Below are 19,857 nucleotides of genomic sequence, written 5' to 3' on the forward strand. Positions count from 1 at the left end.
AAGAAAACATCAACGTCAATGCAAATTAACACCATTCTTGATAGAGCAGATGTTGCTTAGAAAAGATTTAATTTAGCTTCCCAGCTGTCCCAAAAGATCAACATGTAATAGGAAGCATCTTTTTACATTAAAATGGAGCAAAATGCAAAGCCCTCCTTATATGGATTAACATTAATGTATTAATATCACGGTATATTATTCATCACCTTGTGACCTGGTTCTTATACAATATTAAGCCACAAGATTGTTTGTCTTTAACCATGATATGTCCATCTATATGAAGAAAAATAATTGTTTAAAACTGGATTGTTGAAAACAAACTATAGTTGGCTAATGAACCCTGAATAGTTTTATCAAGAGCTTATTATAAGGAGTGAATTCAGAATTGTGTCTAATTCCTGATTTATTTATTTATTTATTTGCTATGTCCATTTCTTCTGGTTATTGACAGAAGAACTGATTTACAAAAAGGCCGAACAACCCATGATTATTTTTCTTACTTAAAAACTGCCTCTAGCTTGCTCATTATTCCTGGGGCTGGATGCACAAATTCAGCCTATATTTCATTTGCAGAATGACAAGTTAGAGAAGGCTGTAATAAATAAAATATTGCATTTGTATAATAACTACGTAGCACATCTCAAGAGTTAAAAACACTGCACACCTGTAATCTTGACAGTGTTTACAAATGGCAACCTAGTAAGATAGACCAACATTTTTATAACTTCTCCCCAATGTCGGGAAGATGGAAACCAAAGCCTCTGTGAGAACATGGGAAATTCAATCTGCAAACTAAGCATAACTTGAATTCTCGTTGTCTTTTCTATATAACACAACTTACTGTGATTTTAGTTATCACTGATATTTCCTTTCCCCACATACGCAGCCAATTTGGAATGATATTTTTATCCTGGGTTGTTTGGTTTCCTAAACTTTAAAGTTTGGTTCCTGTTTCAAATGAAAGGGGAAAAGAAATCTTCTGATATTATTATAGGAGGCCTTGTGATAGGAAACATGTGCCTAGGAATCAATGCCGCCAACTTCACAATAGGCTGCATCTGTGTACTTGAGAGCAATAGTCTGTATTTCCCATCCTGAGGGCTGGACTTCAAAGATGGGCCTAGAGTCGGACAAGGGAGCGAGGGCTGATTCACATATTCAAGTGGTCACATGGGGACTGCCGTACGAAGCTGCTGTATGGTACAAACTAGGAGAAGCTGCTACAATGGATGTCACTGGCTTTTTTTGGTGGATATGGTAAATCCCTAGGCAAATGCTACATAGAAAGCAAAACACAGTCATATCCATCCATGTGGAAAGGAATGATGCCCACTGCAGCATTCTGGTAGTTGGGTTGCCATGTTAGCACATGAAGTATCTCTATCTCCCACCGCCCCATGGTCTTGGGATCTGCCTTCTACAGAAGGCCAATGTGATTCCCTTCAGGCTCATGGTAAAATGAATCCACCTTATCGCTGGGCATGATTTGTGAATCAGATCATTTTGACCTGTTCAACCATGGTTCTGAAAACATCCTGGCTTCTAATGCCGGAGATTAAGAACAACAAAAAGAACAACAAACACACATTGCCAGGAAGGATTAGGGAACTCAGGAAGAAGATTAGGCACACCTAGAAGTACAGACTGATGCATTGTTCGAGAAGACAAGTTTTTAGTTTGGAGCGAGAAGCACAGTTTGTATGATATGAGGAGTCCACTTTGGGGATGTCATCTGGAGGAAGTTCTAGCCACCATAACTTATTGGTCTGTCTTAGTGAATTCTACCACTGATTCATTCATCTGAGTAACTTCTCCTTTGATTGGCAATGGTTTTTGAGAATTGAAGATTTGGGAAAAATGGTGTATGGAAATATACATGTTGGGGAATGCCACGTACAAAAATAAATATGGATTTTCTCCATTTTTTTTTTAAAAAAGGATGCATAATATTTGACGGAATATTATGAACAAGCATGTCCCAAATCAAAATGCATCTAATTTAGATGGACCCAGACATCTCTAGCTGGATTGGGCATCCAGCCGTGCTTAACTGCAAAGAACATTGAGCAAAAGATTTTGCTTAGTCATGACGCTTGAATTTGTCATATAAAACAATGATCTGTGCTATGGATTATAGGACTACTGGGATATCTTTAACTTTATTTGGAGTTTTACTAGACCCAGCATGTTATTCATCTCACTAATATATGCAGTAAATCTGGAAGTCCTTTGCTTGTTTGCTGAAATGAGAAAAGGAAAAAAAAAATCTTTCTGAACTTCAAAGTGCTTTAGATGTGAGACGTGCCTGCTCTTAAAGGATCACTTTATGGCACTTCCTGTTGGATTCCATTAAAAAACTGTGTGCCAGCCACCATATGAAGCTCAATTTTGAAATAAAATGGAGAAAAGCAAGATTATTGCCTTATTGCCAGCTAATATCCCGTTAGTTGAAACTGCTTATCTGTAAATACTTGCACAATCTAAGTGTGTGAAAAGCTAATCAGCGGTTCTTATACCAACTACGATCAAAAGAGCACAGATCTTGAAATTAAAAAGAATCTCTCTCCACACACACTGGGTGGACCTTAAAAGGAAAAACAGTCCTTTGCTTTTGAAAACTGTAAGCAACATTCCGATTCCGTGAAGGGTGAATTTTCATTTCCTCAGAATAAACGAGGGCATTATAATTAAGTCTTTCAAGAACAGCTTGCATCCAAACTCCTGTTAAGTACACAGATAGAAATTCAAATTGATCATGTTGCTACTGGAACATCTGACCTTAGTGAAACAAAAGTCAGGTTTTCCAAGTATTTATGTCCTCCTGTATTCATTTTTCCTTTTCTTTCCATCAGCTGCAATTATTAATTACTACTAAGGAATATGAATCAAACTGTCCCAATGCTCCCTCTCAAAACTTACCTTCCATGTTTAGGCTCAGATCCACCAACTACAGCCTTGAGATAGTCCCACCTTCCTTTGTGCGTTAGCTGATCCACATGTATTACTGCAAAGTCAAACAGAAATGACCGTGGGTGCAATTAACGGACAGCAAATAAATGAAAGCATCTACTTCACATTATTTATTTTCAACATGCTGATTTTTTGTGTTGATGTCAGCCACCCAAAATATCCCTCTGGGTTGATTTAAACACCCTGAAATAAAACGATAGCATTGGGCAAAGCATTCCTTTACGATGACTTAGATGCTCGTGCAGATCCCATCTGGTAAAAGACATGCATAACATAAAAAGAATAAAGACTGGAAGCCAATTCTAGACGAAGAATGTGGAGGGCAGATGAGCAGAATTTATTCACATACAGACAGATATCTACTTCCAGGAAAGGTAAACTAAAAAAAACAGATGGCTTTGAATCCTCAACTCAGAGGTCTTTTCTCATGCTTTTGATAACACTCAAAAGGACCTGCTGTTCAGTTGAAGTGAGTCAAAGAGGAAGATTATTATTTCGGTCCCAGGCCCATTTGCTGGACTGTTCTTGATGCGAGATACTGAGTTAAGACCATCTGTCCTCACATAAGAGGCTCTGACCTTTAAAAAATCTTCCACGGTCCTACTGGGAGCAACAACATCTTTTGAAATCAAGTGAATACTAAAAAGACACAGGGCTATTTTTGATCCTGGCCACCCTGTTCTAGAATGATTCTTTTGTTGGGATTTCTTCCTGCTATCTTAAACAAGCCCTTGATAACACTCAATTTTTTTCTTTAAACAAATGCCAAGGCTAACACTAGCTTTTTGGGTCTACAGTTTTATGTGTTTTTAAGGCCTCCTTGTGATTTTTCTCTTTATCAGACACTTCATGAATTTTAAAAATGTAAATAAACTAATGGAATTGATGAAGTTGCTAGATGAAGTCAGTGGTTGAACCCATCTAACCAGGTCACAGCGGCCAACTTGATATCCAGTTTTGTTTTCTAGTTCAACCTTTAACTGGGATCTTAAGAGTGAAAAATCCAGCTTTAAATTATAACTCATTAAAGCACAACAGTGCAAACATCTTATGTGAAAGGATAACTGTGGTACTTTAAAAGATCTTGCGTGCGTGGATTCTTAAGAACAATTCTTCAGAGAGGGAGAAGGAAAGGAGTGGAAAGAAGGGCTGGGTGGAAGGAATTGCCACTTTAAGCACTCCCTAAGAAAAATCAACAACAAAAGCCGCAACTGAAGTCGAACTGTCATGTGATTCAGTTGTCATCTTGCTAGCAGGTTAACATCCAGGCTGCCAGAAGAGATGTAAACAGCATCTAAAAGTGCCACATAATTTTCATTTCTTGTTAATGGCCCTGGCAGTTGTGACTGTAAAATCAGTGGTTTTATTGTTCTGCGATGGAAAGGGATTTATGGTAGTTTCTTTCACCTGGTAAAAACCACCAAGACTGATAATGTATGGCACAGCACTTGTCCTTGCTGACAGTCCTGGTAATTTAATCCTCTTCTCCTGCCACGAGAGGCCATACATAAGACGTTTAGGCCAGAAGAGTGACCAAAGCCATAGATGACCATTTATCAAGCTACATTCAAACCGATAAAGAGCCACGTTATTCTGTGGACTCCATTTTTGTGACATTTTCCAGCAATGCTTGTAAATTTGGCCTTGCCAATTAAGTCAGGGGGACCTAGTTTCGAATTGAACTGAAAAGCAAACAATTGCATCTGCTGCTTGGGGTCTGGAGATGATAGCAGACGATAAAAGATGATGCAGAAGATGATAAAAGCTTGAATTGGGCCTTGCCTTTGCACTTATTTGATGACCCAATGCTTGGGTGCTCTAGCAATGCACAGAATAAATAAAAGGTAGATGCTCTCAGCTTTGACTTCTGAAATACTAGTAATAATAATAAGGCAGAGCAGGCTATGTTTTGGGGGCTGGGGGCCACATCCACTATTTTTGAAGGAGGGGGACACTGACCTAAGATGAAGTGAAGCTGGTCATGAATTTTGGAGGGGGGCCCACCAGATTTTTTGAAAATAGTATCTTCTTCTTTTAAAATTATATTAATCTCCTATTTTAGGAGATAACAGTGTAGTTTTTGTGTATTTCCCACCTCAAAATACCAGGTCATCATTTTTCAGGAAATGTAGTAAGAGATCTGGGGATTGCAACTAAAATTAAAAAAAAGGGAGGGAGGGGGCTCTACAGCCACATTCCCCTATATTACAAAGTTTTCTATAAAAGACCATACATAAATTTACCAGGAAACCATAAGGTACTGGATAAATACCTAGCAACAATGAACAATCATTTAACAGAAATTTAGTGGCTGAAACATCGTCCATCCTAAAACGTATATTAATATACTGTATTGATATTACTTTTATGCCATATTGCTGGATTCAGTTGCATGTTTTAATGTTGCCAACTGTTACGAAAATCACAGTTTGCAGGGGGGAAAAAATAAAGAAATATTCCTGTTTTTTCTCCTACTTTCAACGGCTGCTTTCATTCAGATGTCATTAAAGATCCCTCATCTCTTCTACCCTAACTTGAAGTATCTCCAAAATCTCACTGCACCATTTAACCCAAGTTAAATGAATTTGGTCCTGCTTGTGCAAACTCAAAGACTGCTGACCAGCCTTTCCCCTCTCACAAACCATGGATGGGATTACAGAATATGCATGCTCCCATTCATTGCTTACCACACACTGTCTTTCATTGCTTACCTATCAATTAATCTTCCCCAACCTGGAGCTCCCCAGGTGTAACTGAGATGTAACATGCACACTCCCAGGTTGTGTGGCCATGAGAACTAAGGTCTAATTCACTAACCATAAACAGTCAAACCAGACTTCTTCCAAAAGCTGCTATACCTCCTGGATAAACAGTTGTGCCAAAATCTATCCAAACAGGGCTTATGGTTTTGTCTCCTTTTCTGAACCAAATCCTAGAAATAAAGAAACTTGAAATAATTTCTGTAGCCTGTACATGGAAAGAATCTTTCTTCCATCATTTTATGCTGAATCCAAAGGATACTCAACCATCAATTATCTTTGTTTTTCTTCCCTCCACTGTACCTGCCTTTGGTAACTACTATTTCTCCAGATAATCCACTACTCACTCCTCAAAGCTCAAGGCTTCTGATCTATATAAGTCTCATAAAAAGAAGTTTGGGAATATTTCATTAATCTTGCCCTTTTCTATTGTCAATTCACAAGCAGGTTTATATACAGCCAAGATAACATTCTTTAGGCCCACAATCATTAATCTTATTTCCAGGCTGTTTTCCTGCTTTCTCAGCATAGTTGAGGCAATATTCTTTTAGCCCTATGAAATATAAATGCTATTTCCTTGTTATCAGTACCTATCAACTGAACTTAATCTTTGTTATTTCAATTATGGTGGTCTTGTCCAAAGAGGGAGGAAAAGAAAACAAGATTGAGGGACCAGGGGCAGGAGGAAAGGAATCATTTTGTCAAGGTGAAATTAAGAATCTCCCTTTGTGTGTCACTGTCTACATCAACTTAGTGAAAAACCAGTCAGTTTGCTTACACCCCCAATATTTCACTCTTGAAAGTTAAAAGTACTGTTCAGTTCAGGTTGAAAATAAGTAGGATAACATCTGCTTGCTTATTAATGCCTTCCCAAATAATTTTTTTACAAAATGATTTTTCATTCTGAAGCACTATTTGATACAGCACTTGTCTACAGGTTTCATGTAGAAGGACTCTGCATGGAATGGGGAAACAGGATTCCGATTTTATATATCTGTATAGCAAAATACTCCCAGGTGGTTCCACCCTACTTATTTAGAGGGAAATGGTAATGCAAGCAAGCAAGCAGGTAATACCGATCTTTTTTTCCTCCCACTGCTACTCACTCACCTGGTTTCTCCATCTGGGAAAAACAGATAAGACAGTGGACAGCAATGAAAAAGATCAGCAAGGCCTGGAAGTTAATCACACCTCCACCCTGCTCTGCCCTGGTCAGACACCACTTGGAGTCCTACATTCAGTTTTGGGCACCATAGTTCCAAAAGGACAGGGACAAACTGGACCAAGTTCAGATGTGGGCTACCAAAATGGAAACCAAGTCCTATGAGGAACAATTAAAGGATCTGGGTATGTTTAGCTATAGAAAAGATAACTAAAGGAAGTTATGACAGCAGTCTTCATATATTTTGAAGGGTTATTACACAGAAGAAAGAGTGCACTTATTCCAGTGGGTTAAAATTACAAAGATGACGGTTCAGACTAGACATCAGGAGGAACGTTCTGACTGTGTGAGCTCTCAGTGGAACAGGGTACTACATGAGGTGGTTAATTCTTTGCTGGAGGTCTTCAAACAAAAGCTGGAAGGTCATCTGTGAGAGATGCCCTAGGGAACCCTTAGCATAGGGTTAAATTAGAGGACCTCTAACATCCCTTCCAACTCTATGAGCCTAGCCCCAGATGTTAGCTTTGCAGAGTAGACCAATCACACCACTAGCATCACAAGGAATCTGCCCATATGAGTTTATTAATAAGTAACTGTCAGAGGCAAAAACTTCTACTACACATCCCAACTTCCAGGTTTTGATGTAATACCTCTTCCTGTCACAGTGATGAGAGAAGTTGGAAACTATAGTTCCTCAATTTTTGGAAAGCCCACAATTGTTCCTCTCTGAAACCCACTGTCCATCTTACTTCTTTACATGGCTCTTTAGAAAGGTTCTTTATATGAGTAAAGCCGTCTGCAAAATAAGGGTAATAATTAACAGACAAGCTTGGGCCCATTATAGTATTATAACTTACTAAGAACATTTAATTTATTAAGTGTAAAGCTCCCTTCCTTCTATCTATAGATTAAAAAGGGAAAGCAAGGGCTAGAAATTGAGAGCACTAAGTTGTTATATTAAATGTTGCTTATTAAGGCAGAATTTCACAAGATCTCTTTGTCTCAGCTAAGATGTAAAGCAGTTTCTTAAAAAGCCAGCCACAGTGCTAAGATATAAATATAATAAAAGAACTCAATAAAAAGGCATTTATTTACTAAGAAATAATGATTTCTCAAATTACACCTGGGTTTATGATGATTATTTTTTTCATACAAAATCCATGGGACTGCTAGTTTCTCCCTAAGCCCAAAGTACACTTCCTTCCTCCATCATGAAAATCTCAGTTTTATTAAAGAAAATATTCAATTAACCCCAAATATTCTACATACCCAAATCTAATTAGGCATGAATAAGAAATGGAGTAAAGCTATAGTAAACACGCACATTCTGACTTCATTACTATTAGATTATTGGCTTTCTTGCCGACATTATGAAACACCAAATTCATTAGGGCCCTTCTCTGAAATGATGTTTCCTTACAAGGAGAGCAGGCACAGAGGAAATATTAGATGACCAGTTATTTAAGTAATACCCCAGGAAAAGTAAAGCAACCTTGTTAGAAATGAGTTCTCCATTATAACTTTGTAGCAAAGGCAGAAAAATTATTTCCCAAGAGAAGGTGCAGCTTGTTAGAAAACTGATTTGTAGCATACCTATATGCAAGAACGGCAGGCCCCTGTTTGCATACAGACAACCAGCCATCCAACCTGAAGTAGACCCTCACAAGCAACAAGAAACCACAGGACAATAACGCTAACATGGGAACCAGACCCTGCAACAAACCCAGATGCCTAGTCTGCCCCCACATCTACCCCAAGAGCACCATCACAGGACCCCAAAAGCACGCACCCAAGATTAGAGGTGCCTTCACCTGCTTTTCCTCCCATGTAATATTGGCCACCATCGGCCAGCAACGTCCCTCTGGATTCTGTGTAAGACAAATGGGACAGATCACGGGCAAAAGGATTAACGGACACAAGTTTGACATTAGGACTCCAACGCAGGTCAACCTCCCAGGAGACCTCAAAGTGACTGTCTTGGGCAGGACTTTAACAGCACCACTGAGTGAGAGGTGGTACCAAAAGGATTCAGGCTATCTCCAAAGATCTCAATAAACTCAGTGGGTTTTAACACATGAGGATTGTTGATTAATAAGGTATTGTAATCTGTCTCACGTGTATCCTGGATCTGCACAATCACCCTCCCCTTCCCTCATGCCAATTTAAATCCTACATCAGTCTAGTCACTCGGTGCTTCTGATGAAGATAACTGTAGCCCATAAAAACTTATGCCTTTTAATAAAAGCGTTAGCTGGAAAACGTGCTACCAGACTCCTGCTGATTTGTTTCTAACAGGTGAAACTTCGGATTGTTGCTGTACAGCCAGAATCTAATGTAGAGAAAAAGATGGCACGTGATGTGCTAGCTGAGGAAGATGGTAGCTGTAGTCCAACACATCTGGAAGGGGCCATGACTCAGAAAGACTGGCATGGAAGCAGGTTCATTTAAACATTCCATGCAGTCATTACATTTAAACCAAAAAACAACACAGCAGAATAATTCTATTAAATAAAGTGTTTTGTAGTGACAGAAGTGAATAATAAAAGGAAAAACTGCTTTTGTTTTTCTTTTTAATCACGGTTTCAGTGAAGCTGAAAAGACAGATCCCATCTTTCAAATCTGAACTCTTTTAATCAATTTAGAAAGTCACTAAGAGCTCACCATAATCTATAGGAAACAAATGCTAATAAACCAAATGAAGTTTGCTGATGACATGATTCCTTTCCCACTTAACAACGTTTTGACACCACATGCTTATAAAAGTGGAAGCATACAATCAAATAAATATTGACACCAACATCTGGAGAAGATTGTGATTGGTAATTTATTATATGCATACTCACCCAGACACATACTTGAAGCAGTTATATAGGACACATGCAAGTTTAATTTTAATGAGGAATGTCTGAATACTGAATTTTGAGCAGCCCTAAAGAATTACTAATCCATAAATGGTTTCTGTACTCTTGTCCATGCCAAATATGTTATCAAAACGTATTACAGTTGGTCATAAGAAACAGCAACTGAATGACCTCCCCCGAGATGCAACTGGCCCCAACTCTGCCTTTTGGAAGGTTGTGAAGACCTGACTGTTCCCTCGAGAAGTTGATGTACTTATCTTGTGAGGCATGACATACTCTGGGGTTACCTGATTATGGGTTTTGTTGTCATGGGTTCTGGCTATTTTTGTTGTATTTACTATACTCTGTTTTTATAGTTACATGCTGCCCGAAGTCTCGCTTTCTGAGATGGACAGCCACAAATAAACCAACTAACAAAATAAATAAGCCCCCAAAATTATATATTGGTATTCATCAACTTGTGAACATTTTAAGTAGCCTTATTTTATCTGTTTTTGTTTTGCTATCTTATTTTTATATCCATTGCTGAAACAATGATGACGAGAAATATTCTATTTTAAATTCTTGTTGCTATAACATATTCCTTTAGATTATACGCTAAGTGCCTTGAAAGGAGGCATGTCCACCACTAAATTGTTTCTGCTTCTTCCTGTCCTAATCAACAAAGTCTAAAGTTCCACAATCTGCAATAAGGGTAATTTAATCCCCTATGAAACACCACATCAGCCTTCAAATTGAAGCCATTTATTTGCAAACTCCAACTGTTTTTTTTCTCAGTCTAGATACCAAGTGAGCTCTGTAGTTTTTACTTGTTGTGATTTCTGGAGGAAACTGATTGGCTATCATGGAGGGGAGGATACTGGGCAAGATGAAACCATAGGGTGACCATTAATATATATATAAAAAGTAAAAACACTAATCAGATCTTTTCGACAAAATCTGCTACAGAAGGAAGAAGAGAAGGAGACACACAAAATAAAGGATTTAGAAACTTGATGAAATAAATACTAAATGAATTCATACCATGGCTATAGTTATAGTACACACGTTGCCCACTTTTGGGTTTTGGAAGCGCCACAGGAGTTTCAGTTGTTTTGAAACTGGAGAACTTGGACTCTACGAAAAGCCGCTGTATCGTGCAATCCATCAAAATCTGGGAGTCTGTGAGGCTGAGGGACACTATTTCAATCCGGATTCTTTCAGCAGGCTGTTTAAAGACAAACAACAGTGCGTTTGCTACTTGTAATGCACAACAAGCGCAGACGTTGCACAGAAGGCCTTGGATGACAGAGCTGCAAAGGGGCCCTGATTTTGTGATTAATCTAGTCTTTGCAACAGGCAACACACTTACGTTTTATGTCACATATAATGATTTTTTTTCCCTTTAAGCACATTCTACCTCCCTTCACACATTGTTGGGGCCATTTAAATTACTAAACAGTACATCCAAGTTTCTATATTTAAGCAATTATTTACACTAAATTGATTCCCTCGATACCAATCCTTCCAAACCAGCATTTCTCAACCTTGGCAACTTTAAGATGCGTGGACTTCAACTCCCAGAATTCCCCCAGATGGCTCCACGCATCTTAAAGTTGCCAAGGTTGAGAAATGCTGCTCCAAACAATCATTTTCTCAGCTTCTGGGGATTCCACAGATACAGCCATGCAGTACAGAAACAGTTTGCCACTGACTTGTTTCAGGATGTGTTCTGAACTCCCCATCTGTTTTATAGCTCTGGGGGTTTCTGGTAGTCTCCTCTCCAAATACAAACCAGGTTGAACCCTGCTTTGCTTCCCAGCTCAGACAAGGTCAACAGGTATGCCTAATTTCTTTATGGTTTTAAACAGCCCTACTCTAGACATGCTTTAGTAATATTAAATGGGACAAGGTGCTTACAAACCATGGTTTATGGAGTTAGGACCAGGGGCCTGAGCCTACTTTACCATCCCCCCTCCTGTTTGGTAGGCTGCATTGTGACTCAAAGCACTTTCCTCTTCATCAATTAAGCATATTTCCATTTTGTACATAGAAGCTGGACAAGACCAAGTGAGGATAAGAAACGTATTTGGATTGTTCAAACTTAAACAAAGTGTGTCTGATTCCAATGAAAAGAGACATAACATGTGATGGCTGCAAATGGAAATAGATGTTTCTGGCAGTGCTCAAGGAAAAGAGGGAGGTGGAACTGTGTTAAGATGAATGCATATTCATATACAATAGTTCGACAATTCAGTGTTAAGTGTGAATGAAGTCAAAGTGTGGCAAAATGACACGGTGGCTTATGTTTACAGTTTCCCTGGGACACGAATGCATCTGTGCCAAAAAGCGAATGAGTGAAAGCACTCATTCACGCTAAACATGAAGCCAACATATGTACGGGTACTACTCTCTGATGTAACTACCACATCCTTCACTCTGCAAAGACCCACATTTTCTCAGAGTAGCATGTAACATGATTGCCCTTGAACCTGCTAGTTTTTCTGGATGTAGTAAGATAACTATTTTTAATACATGAGGATGCGTTGACAAGATGTCTTCATTTTTTGAAGATTAAAAGGAAATCTTGGATGGTGTCCAAATGTGCATGTTGATTGCACTATCCACTTAGGTGTATCACTCAGAAAAATATTGTCCATTAGGTGGATGGGGCTCCATGTTAAATATTAAAAGAAAAGCACGCAAGGAATTTCCTGCACTGAGTCGGTGGTTTCAAAGAACATATAACCTCTCTGATTTCAAAATGAGGCTATGCTGAAGAATGCTTGAAGGATGAAATGTGTCTCTTCAGAAAACAAACTGAACACCTTGAGGTTCTCCACTGTCAAGTTCTTAACTCTCTCTTGATAGTTCCTGCTTGACTTGAAAGACAGTTTCTCCCAAATGGGATCTGAAAGCTTCTTGCCTATAAATCCCCATCACTCACCTTGCACTAATAGTTACCAAATTAAAACAATGATAAAAAACAAGGTTGGTTTTCTAGAAGTTTATGTTCAAACCAAAAATTAATGCAATTTTCAAGTGATAACTGATATTTTCAGAAGAATATTCTATAATTAATCAACGGAAAACTCCCCAGAATCTCCCTGGTAAATAAATATATATCCTTCCTACAGAACAATATCCTTGGCTGTCAACCTCCTTCAATATTGGATGAAGCTACTTTACCCCCACCCTTTTCAAAAGGCATTTCCTTTTATTATGTATCCTAAGACACCTTAACTAAAAACCCAAATCTGAATATTTCAATAAGATTGTTTTATTATTCAGTAGATTCATGGAAATTTTACCAGGATGACAGAGAATATTCCACACCATTCTGTCTCCGCTAATACAGGTACACAGCTTCAGCTGGCAATATTACCAGGATTAGCATAGTATGATGAAATATTTAAAGGAATTTTCTTTTCCTAAAAACCTAATAAATCAAATGACTGCCAAATGTCATTAAAGTGATGGTCTTTGACTTGAATATGCTTTTCATATTCAAATTTGAAAAGAGACGAACGCTTGGAAAGGTTACTCAGTTTCAACTAATAACCTCAAGCACCCTACATTCACATGCATAAAAAATGAAATTGCTTCTATTGTCTAATTTTGCTTTAGAAACAGCCTCTTTCTCCTTCTGTCGTATGTATATATAAGAAGTATTTTTAAGTGATATTCAGAGTAATTCCCTACCGAATACTTAACTCAGCTGTCAAAAGCTGCTCGGGCATAGGCAGTCGTTTACAAATACTGTCCAAATATAAAAAGTATATGCAGTAGCAAGGATGTGATGCACATAAAAAAAATCAGGCGGAGCTTCCATGACACCATTCTGGCTGCCATCTTGACTTTTTTGCTTGTGGGTGGTTACCAGTCACTGACAAACCTTGCCCATTAATTTACTCCCATCTTTGGCGTGCTGTTTTTTAAAAAATATCGCATTGACAAGCTTCACATCTCACCGTGGTTTTTAACCAAGGGTGAAAACATTTAATTAAAGAAAGATTAAGGTGTTGGACTTGAGCAGGAAGTCCAGGTTCAAGTTCATCCTTAGCCATTGTAAAGAAATTTAAAGCTGACCTTGAGTATGGTATGAAATAGCCATGAAGAGGGACTTAAAGAGATTACATAGTCCAAAGACTGGGAAATAACTCTTGGGGGGCGTTTAGGATAAGATGGGACAGAGAAACTCTGGCAGGTTTTCAAGAGTCTGTTATTCTTCCCTACAATCATAAAATAGCATTCCGGAAATCCCTGTAGTGTCTGTTTCTTGACTGCTGACTTTGGGCAAGTCACTCTTTCTCAACCCAACCTATCTCACAGAGTTCTTGTTGTGGGGACAAAGGAGAGGAGGGAGGGCTAACTCAACCAGCCTGCCTGGTAAAGGAGAGGTGGGACAGAAATGCAAGGAGTGAATAAATTATTACAGGGTTAAGCCAAATTGCATGATAAAACAGCAGAACTGCAGAAATCGGTCTCTGAAACGGAAGATCTGATGGAGCTGATCTTCTAGGTGGAGCACTGCTTCCCCCAAAAAGTCCTTTCTCCAGTTGCTCTCCACAAAAACTCAGGGGACACTGCCCTCAGGCAATGAGCTTGAAATACTAACTTGCTGGGACAGCCAACAAATTGGGAAGCACATTCCACTGAGCTGGGCAAAACATAATTCTAGGTAAGTGTATGAAGATGGGAGTGGAAAGAGGGAATGCTACAAACTTTCTCAGGTTGAGGGCTGTGGTTGGCTTTCAAATGACATGCTGATGGCCCCCTTCCAAAAAGGGGACAAGACCAGGGAAAATACGTGGAATATGTCGGAAAATAGGTTTAAATTGAATTAAGGACAGTTCATAGATTTTTTTTGGGGTGCCTTCAAGTCAGTGTTGATTCCTGGTGACTGCCTGGACTAGTCCCTGCAGTTTTCTTGGCAAGGTTTTTCAGAAGTGCTTTGCCATTGCCTCCTTCCTAGGGCTGAGAGAGAAGGACTGGCACAAGGTTGCTCTGCGGGATTCGTGCCTAAGGTGGGACTGGAACTCATGGTCTCCCAGTTTCTAGTCTGGTGCCATAAACCAGGGTTCCTCAACCTCAGCAACTTTAAGATGGGTGGACTTCTGGGAGTTGAAGTCCACCCATCTTAAAGTTGCTGAGGTTGAGGAACCCTGCCTTAAATCACTATAATAAACTAACTTTCCACATATGGTTACTATGCCTATATTTAATAATTTCCCTACCTGCCATATTAAAAAATGTAACTGAATAGTAATTTGGGACAGCCTCTGGGCACATGCAAAGGGTGGGGGGCAAGAGCACATCTGGCCCCCAAAATCCAGACAGTGACCTCTGATCTAAAGGACTCAGCTTCTTCCTTTGCCTGGCACAATATTACCTTGATCTGAGCTATTTGGGTCCGCTTTACTACTAAGACACTGCCATCCGATATCCATTGCAAGCTAGACATTTGTTAAAGAATGAAAAAGAGCCTTTGAATAATACAGGATAACTCACACACCTATCACATCCCTTCCTTTTAGCATGACTGTGTCATAACAAAACTCCTTTGCAATGATAGATGGGCACACCTATTCCCAAGACAAAGGAAGGCATGACTAAGGAAATGTATTTTTTCACTGTGAAATGAAGTGAGGAAAGAAGATACTGATCACGCACACATTCTTCAACAGAAAATCTTTAAAACAATTATATAAGAAGCAGAATTTCAAAATTTTTAATAATAATAAATGATAATTATTATTGCCTTACCTTCTGCAGTGATCTTATTTTCCCACCTATAGCCTAAGCCCTAGATGCATCAATAAAAGCTTTTCAATTCCCTGATCCTTGAATTTTATTTGTTATAACTTTATAAAAGAAAAAAAAATGTTCCTCTATAACAGAGATACATTTACCTGGACTTTTGAAGCTCTTTAAAAAATGCTGGATGTCAACATTAATTATGAACTTTAAGATCTTTATTTAAAGAAAATGATTATGACAGTTTTCACTAAAACGCTATTAGTGCAAGAAAAGGCTATCTATAACGAAGGAGAAAAGATGTAAACACACCTAGAGGAAAATGAGGCCACCACAGAATAAATTGGTTTTGTTAAGATTTGCCCTGTAGGCACATTTGAAGATAACGTGAGAGCTGACAGCAGTAAAATTTTATTGTGATAATTGAAAGCTATATTGTTCTCAAATAATCAAGTGAAGATTTGGAGAGATGAGAACAAGCATTGTTTAATTTTATTTTAGCTCTGCTTTAGCCTTTCTGAAAGCCCATGCAAATTTTCAACTCCCAATGCCTAGTTTGGGAGCCTGTAACAAGGCTTTTAATCAATGTATTACACATCAAATTGATAATGCTAACTTCTGATTATTCAAATGTATGAAATATTCATAAAGAACTGTTCAAAGTTTTACATTTTTCTGATTTTTTCCCCTCCCTCTTCCATTAATTATCATGCCTAGAAGCACTTTTTTATTTTTTTTTCTAGCAAGAGCACCAGTCGTCATCTTGAATCAACCTGACAAGCTAGCAAGAGCCAATTACATTGGCACTCGGTGGCACTTTGATGTAGTGGAAACGAAGAGAGATAGGGGCAAATTGTGTAGCACATTATGTTAATGACATGATTTAATCCAGCCACTAAACTTTATGTAGCCTGCTAAAAAAGATGCTAACACTAATTACGCCACTTTGGAAAAGAAAAAGAAGGGGACAAGCATTTCCTACGGATGAAGTGAAGCTCATAAATGTTGTAAACGAAATGAAATAAAATGAAATAATCTATGATTAATTATTCATAATAGACAAGAAGAGATCGTGAGAGGGAAGTGGGGGAAAAAGAGCAATTGTAAAGCTAAATTCTGGGGGAAAACATGTTAAGCTTCTTTTTATGATCAACAGATCTAAAAAATAATCCCCAACTATCTAATTTGTAACCTTAAAAAAGGAAGGGCATAATCTTAAATGGCTTAAAAAATGTGGTGTGTTGTTTGAGATTCACGAGGTAATTAGCAAGGGAATCTCTCAATATTTTTAGGGTTTTTTTTTTTTTTACAGTGCCCTTATAACTAGGACCAAGAGCATCCATTAGATTGAGGCAAATCTATTACCAAATTAACTGGATGCCGAAATCAAAGATGAGCTCAGCTGAAGCAGACTAAATACAAATCCGAAAGTTCCCAAAGCTTGGTAGCAATTCATTAGAAAGGAAAATACAGACATTGTGCCTGCAAGAACTACACATTTCTTCCCAGGCAGAGAAAGGTAAAGAGTACAGACAATTCTGGCTTGTAATCATGAAAGATTCTAATCATTGTGAAAGGTTTTATCAGAGCTCTTCAATCACAGTGCTATGTTGAAGCAATACAGCATAGTAAAATATTTCAGGATTGTTCCTTTACTCAGTGCTCTGTGTTAGTTCTCTCCCTCCCAGAACAGGATTTTTAAGAATCTGGGGAAAGGACTGGGTGCCAACGGAGCAGGCGATAAACAACAAAAGCCTTGACTTCTGTTCTTTTATCATACTCCGGCCACCTTTGTACCTCATCTTTGGAAATTACACATTTTTTCATTAAGGGATTGCTCTAAGACCACGTTCATACGAATGGTCAAAATAACACAGAGGAAGATGTATTATTTTGAAAGGAAATATTCAAAGGAGAAAAAGGCAAATATTCCCTTTCCCAGGAAAAGACTGAAGATGCTCCTTTTGTACTAATGAATGCACTTGGTCCTCAGTGTGAAATAGCAGGACCAGAAAGACTACCCACCTTCATGGCTGCTAGAATCAGCTACAGGGAACCCTGATCATAGACGTACTGATGGGACCAATTAGACTGGCAAAGAAAAGAAACAGCACCTTTTCTTCCAGTGGTCTCTTATGTGCAGAATTTCTTCCTTTCCAAAATGCAGTTGGCTCCTCCCCTGCATACCTAAGTAGGCCATATGGCTACATCTTGCATTAGATGTATGGTCTGATTTTAGCTGAAGAAAATAGGTGCCAGTCTAAATTGTTTCTCTTCTTGATATGGAACAATGAAAAAGCCAACAACAATACAGCTAGGATGGTTGGGAGAGTTTTAGATTGCTTTTTAGTCTCAATGTTTTAGATACTGGTGTTATTTGTAGATGTTTTTATAGAGAATGTATACCACCTTGGGACAATGTTTATGTTTCTAGAGGTCTTAGACATACATAGATATCCTTGGCACTCAGAAAATACTTACAACCTGAACATTAGAGTTCTGGTCTGTAGAAAGCACTGTTGGACTGGAGTTATTAGACTCCTCTCCCCCTTAACTCAGTAAGACTTCTTGCTACATTGAGCCTGAGTCAACGATACTTAAATCTTATTGATTTCAAATGGAGAGCTGAAGCACATTTTTCATATTGACTCACTAAAATCAATGAGACTTAGAAGTGGTTAACTTTGGCTGGATTATTCCCACTAATTTGAAGCAAGTCCCGTGAGTTAAGGGGATTTACTTTCATGTAATGCAGTCCTTCTTCCATCAGTTGCTTAAACACACAGGCACTCTATTATGTGTAGGACCTTCTCTATTCATAACAACATCTTATGCTCATTGTTTGCAAAAAGGGAGAGACGTCGGGCCCAACCATTAATTTAATGCTTCTTTGTACACTGGTTTTCTCCTGACACAGAAGCAAGTGAAGCAGTTATGGATGCCTGATCAGAGATTTTTCTCTTCCTGGCACTGTCCCAACCTTTCCTTGTAAAAAGATGAATGGAAAAAGACAGAAAGATCCTCACACATGAGCCTTTTTGAGTCTACAAGGTATTTTAAGTCTTCTTAAATCATTCTAGTTATAATGGAGTGCAACAATACTAGAGATCTGTAGCCCCAGCTGTGTTTCTGCAGGCCTCATTGACAATGAGTAATTTTCCTATTTGGCTTGCATTGCTGTGGCTTAAAAGAATCGGATGGCACCGAAGATGCCGTTAATCATAATACGGTTCCACCTATTAAAATAATATTGTTGCTGGGGGAGGGGTTTTCCCCTTTTTCTCTGCTTTGGGTAGATAGCAACATTTCAAAATCCTGACCAAGTACAGTAAAGAAACAAGAGTTAGTCAAGTAAACAACAGTGCTTGAAGTAGACTGTTACCTTCTAAGATGCATCATCTGTTTATTTTAAAATCAATACCTTCATCATATAATCAGGCTGCTACTGTGGGCACTTTGGAAGGCTGAGATATTTCAGGCCAGGATTCCAAAAGAAATGTGGCAGCGTGAAATGAGTTAATTAACTGGGATCACACAATCCTGAATAACAGTAGGTCTATATTAATTCTAAACCTGCGTTAACAAAATACATTTGCTGGGCTCACATAATACACACAATGCCCAAATCAATAAAGAAATCATATAATGGCTTACTTTAATGGGCTGTTTCCCACAGCACACAAAATCAAGGGTTAGGTCCCTACAACACCCTGAACCACACTGCCCAATCCTATCAGAGTCTAGAACAGTGTTTCTCACCTTGGCAACTTTAAGATGTGTGGACTTCAACTCCCAGAATTCTCCAGCCAACATGCTGGCTGGGGAATTCTGGGAGTTGAAGTCCACACATTTTAAATTTGTTAAGGTTGAGGAACGCTGGTCTAGACTGATGGGTTCTGTGACCCCAGATCCAAACTTCCAAACATCAACCTCAGAAATCCTCAATAACAGAGTTCTGTTTCAAAGAAGGATTCAGAAGACCATTGAAGTTAACACAGACTTCTTCAAACAGAACCACATTGCTAAGGATATGGTAGGACTGCTTTGAGAACTCTGAGAGGGAGGACTTCTTTTTGTTTTGACTAACCTGATTAAGACTTGTGGATGCTGAACTTGGAACCACACAATCATCGCTATCTGTGACTGATTCAGCAGCTGCCTGTTTGTTGTCTTGTTCTGTGGCAAAAAGAGAAAAGTTACCCACGTTAGGTCCAGCTGAGGTTATTAAAGAAAAGTAGTAGCTGCAGAATATGAAAGCTTAAACATGTTATGTAACAAGTAACAATGGTCAACAGCTCTTCCTGGCAGACAAAACATGTCCCTGGCCAATCAAAAGGCATTAAATTGTCTGCAGATTCACCTGGCTACT

At 38.6% G+C, this 19,857-nt stretch overlaps 1 protein-coding gene across 5 annotated transcripts in view; it reads right to left on the reverse strand.

Annotated features, from left to right (window-relative positions):
* Nucleotides 1-19,857, reverse strand: part of RPGRIP1L (RPGRIP1 like) — a 57,558-nt gene that overhangs the window by 3,909 nt on the left and 33,792 nt on the right. For 4 of the 5 annotated variants that reach the window (XM_088136143.1, XM_088136142.1, XM_088136141.1 and 1 more), the window contains exons 21-23: nucleotides 19,576-19,664; nucleotides 10,776-10,959; nucleotides 2,920-3,004 (exon numbers count right to left, since the gene is read on the reverse strand). In XM_088136143.1, coding sequence (XP_087992269.1) covers nucleotides 2,920-3,004; nucleotides 10,776-10,959; nucleotides 19,576-19,664 — 358 coding nt within the window. Of the gene's footprint in view, nucleotides 1-2,919; nucleotides 3,005-10,775; nucleotides 10,960-19,575; nucleotides 19,665-19,857 lie in introns of those variants that run through there. The other variant, XR_015795284.1, reaches the window with a different exon arrangement.

The sequence above is a fragment of the Python bivittatus genome, unplaced genomic scaffold (assembly GCF_059951505.1).
Source record: "Python bivittatus isolate LINGU-HERP-01145 unplaced genomic scaffold, Pbiv_v1 ctg000190_np1212, whole genome shotgun sequence".
NCBI classification, from domain to species: domain Eukaryota; kingdom Metazoa; phylum Chordata; class Lepidosauria; order Squamata; family Pythonidae; genus Python; species Python bivittatus.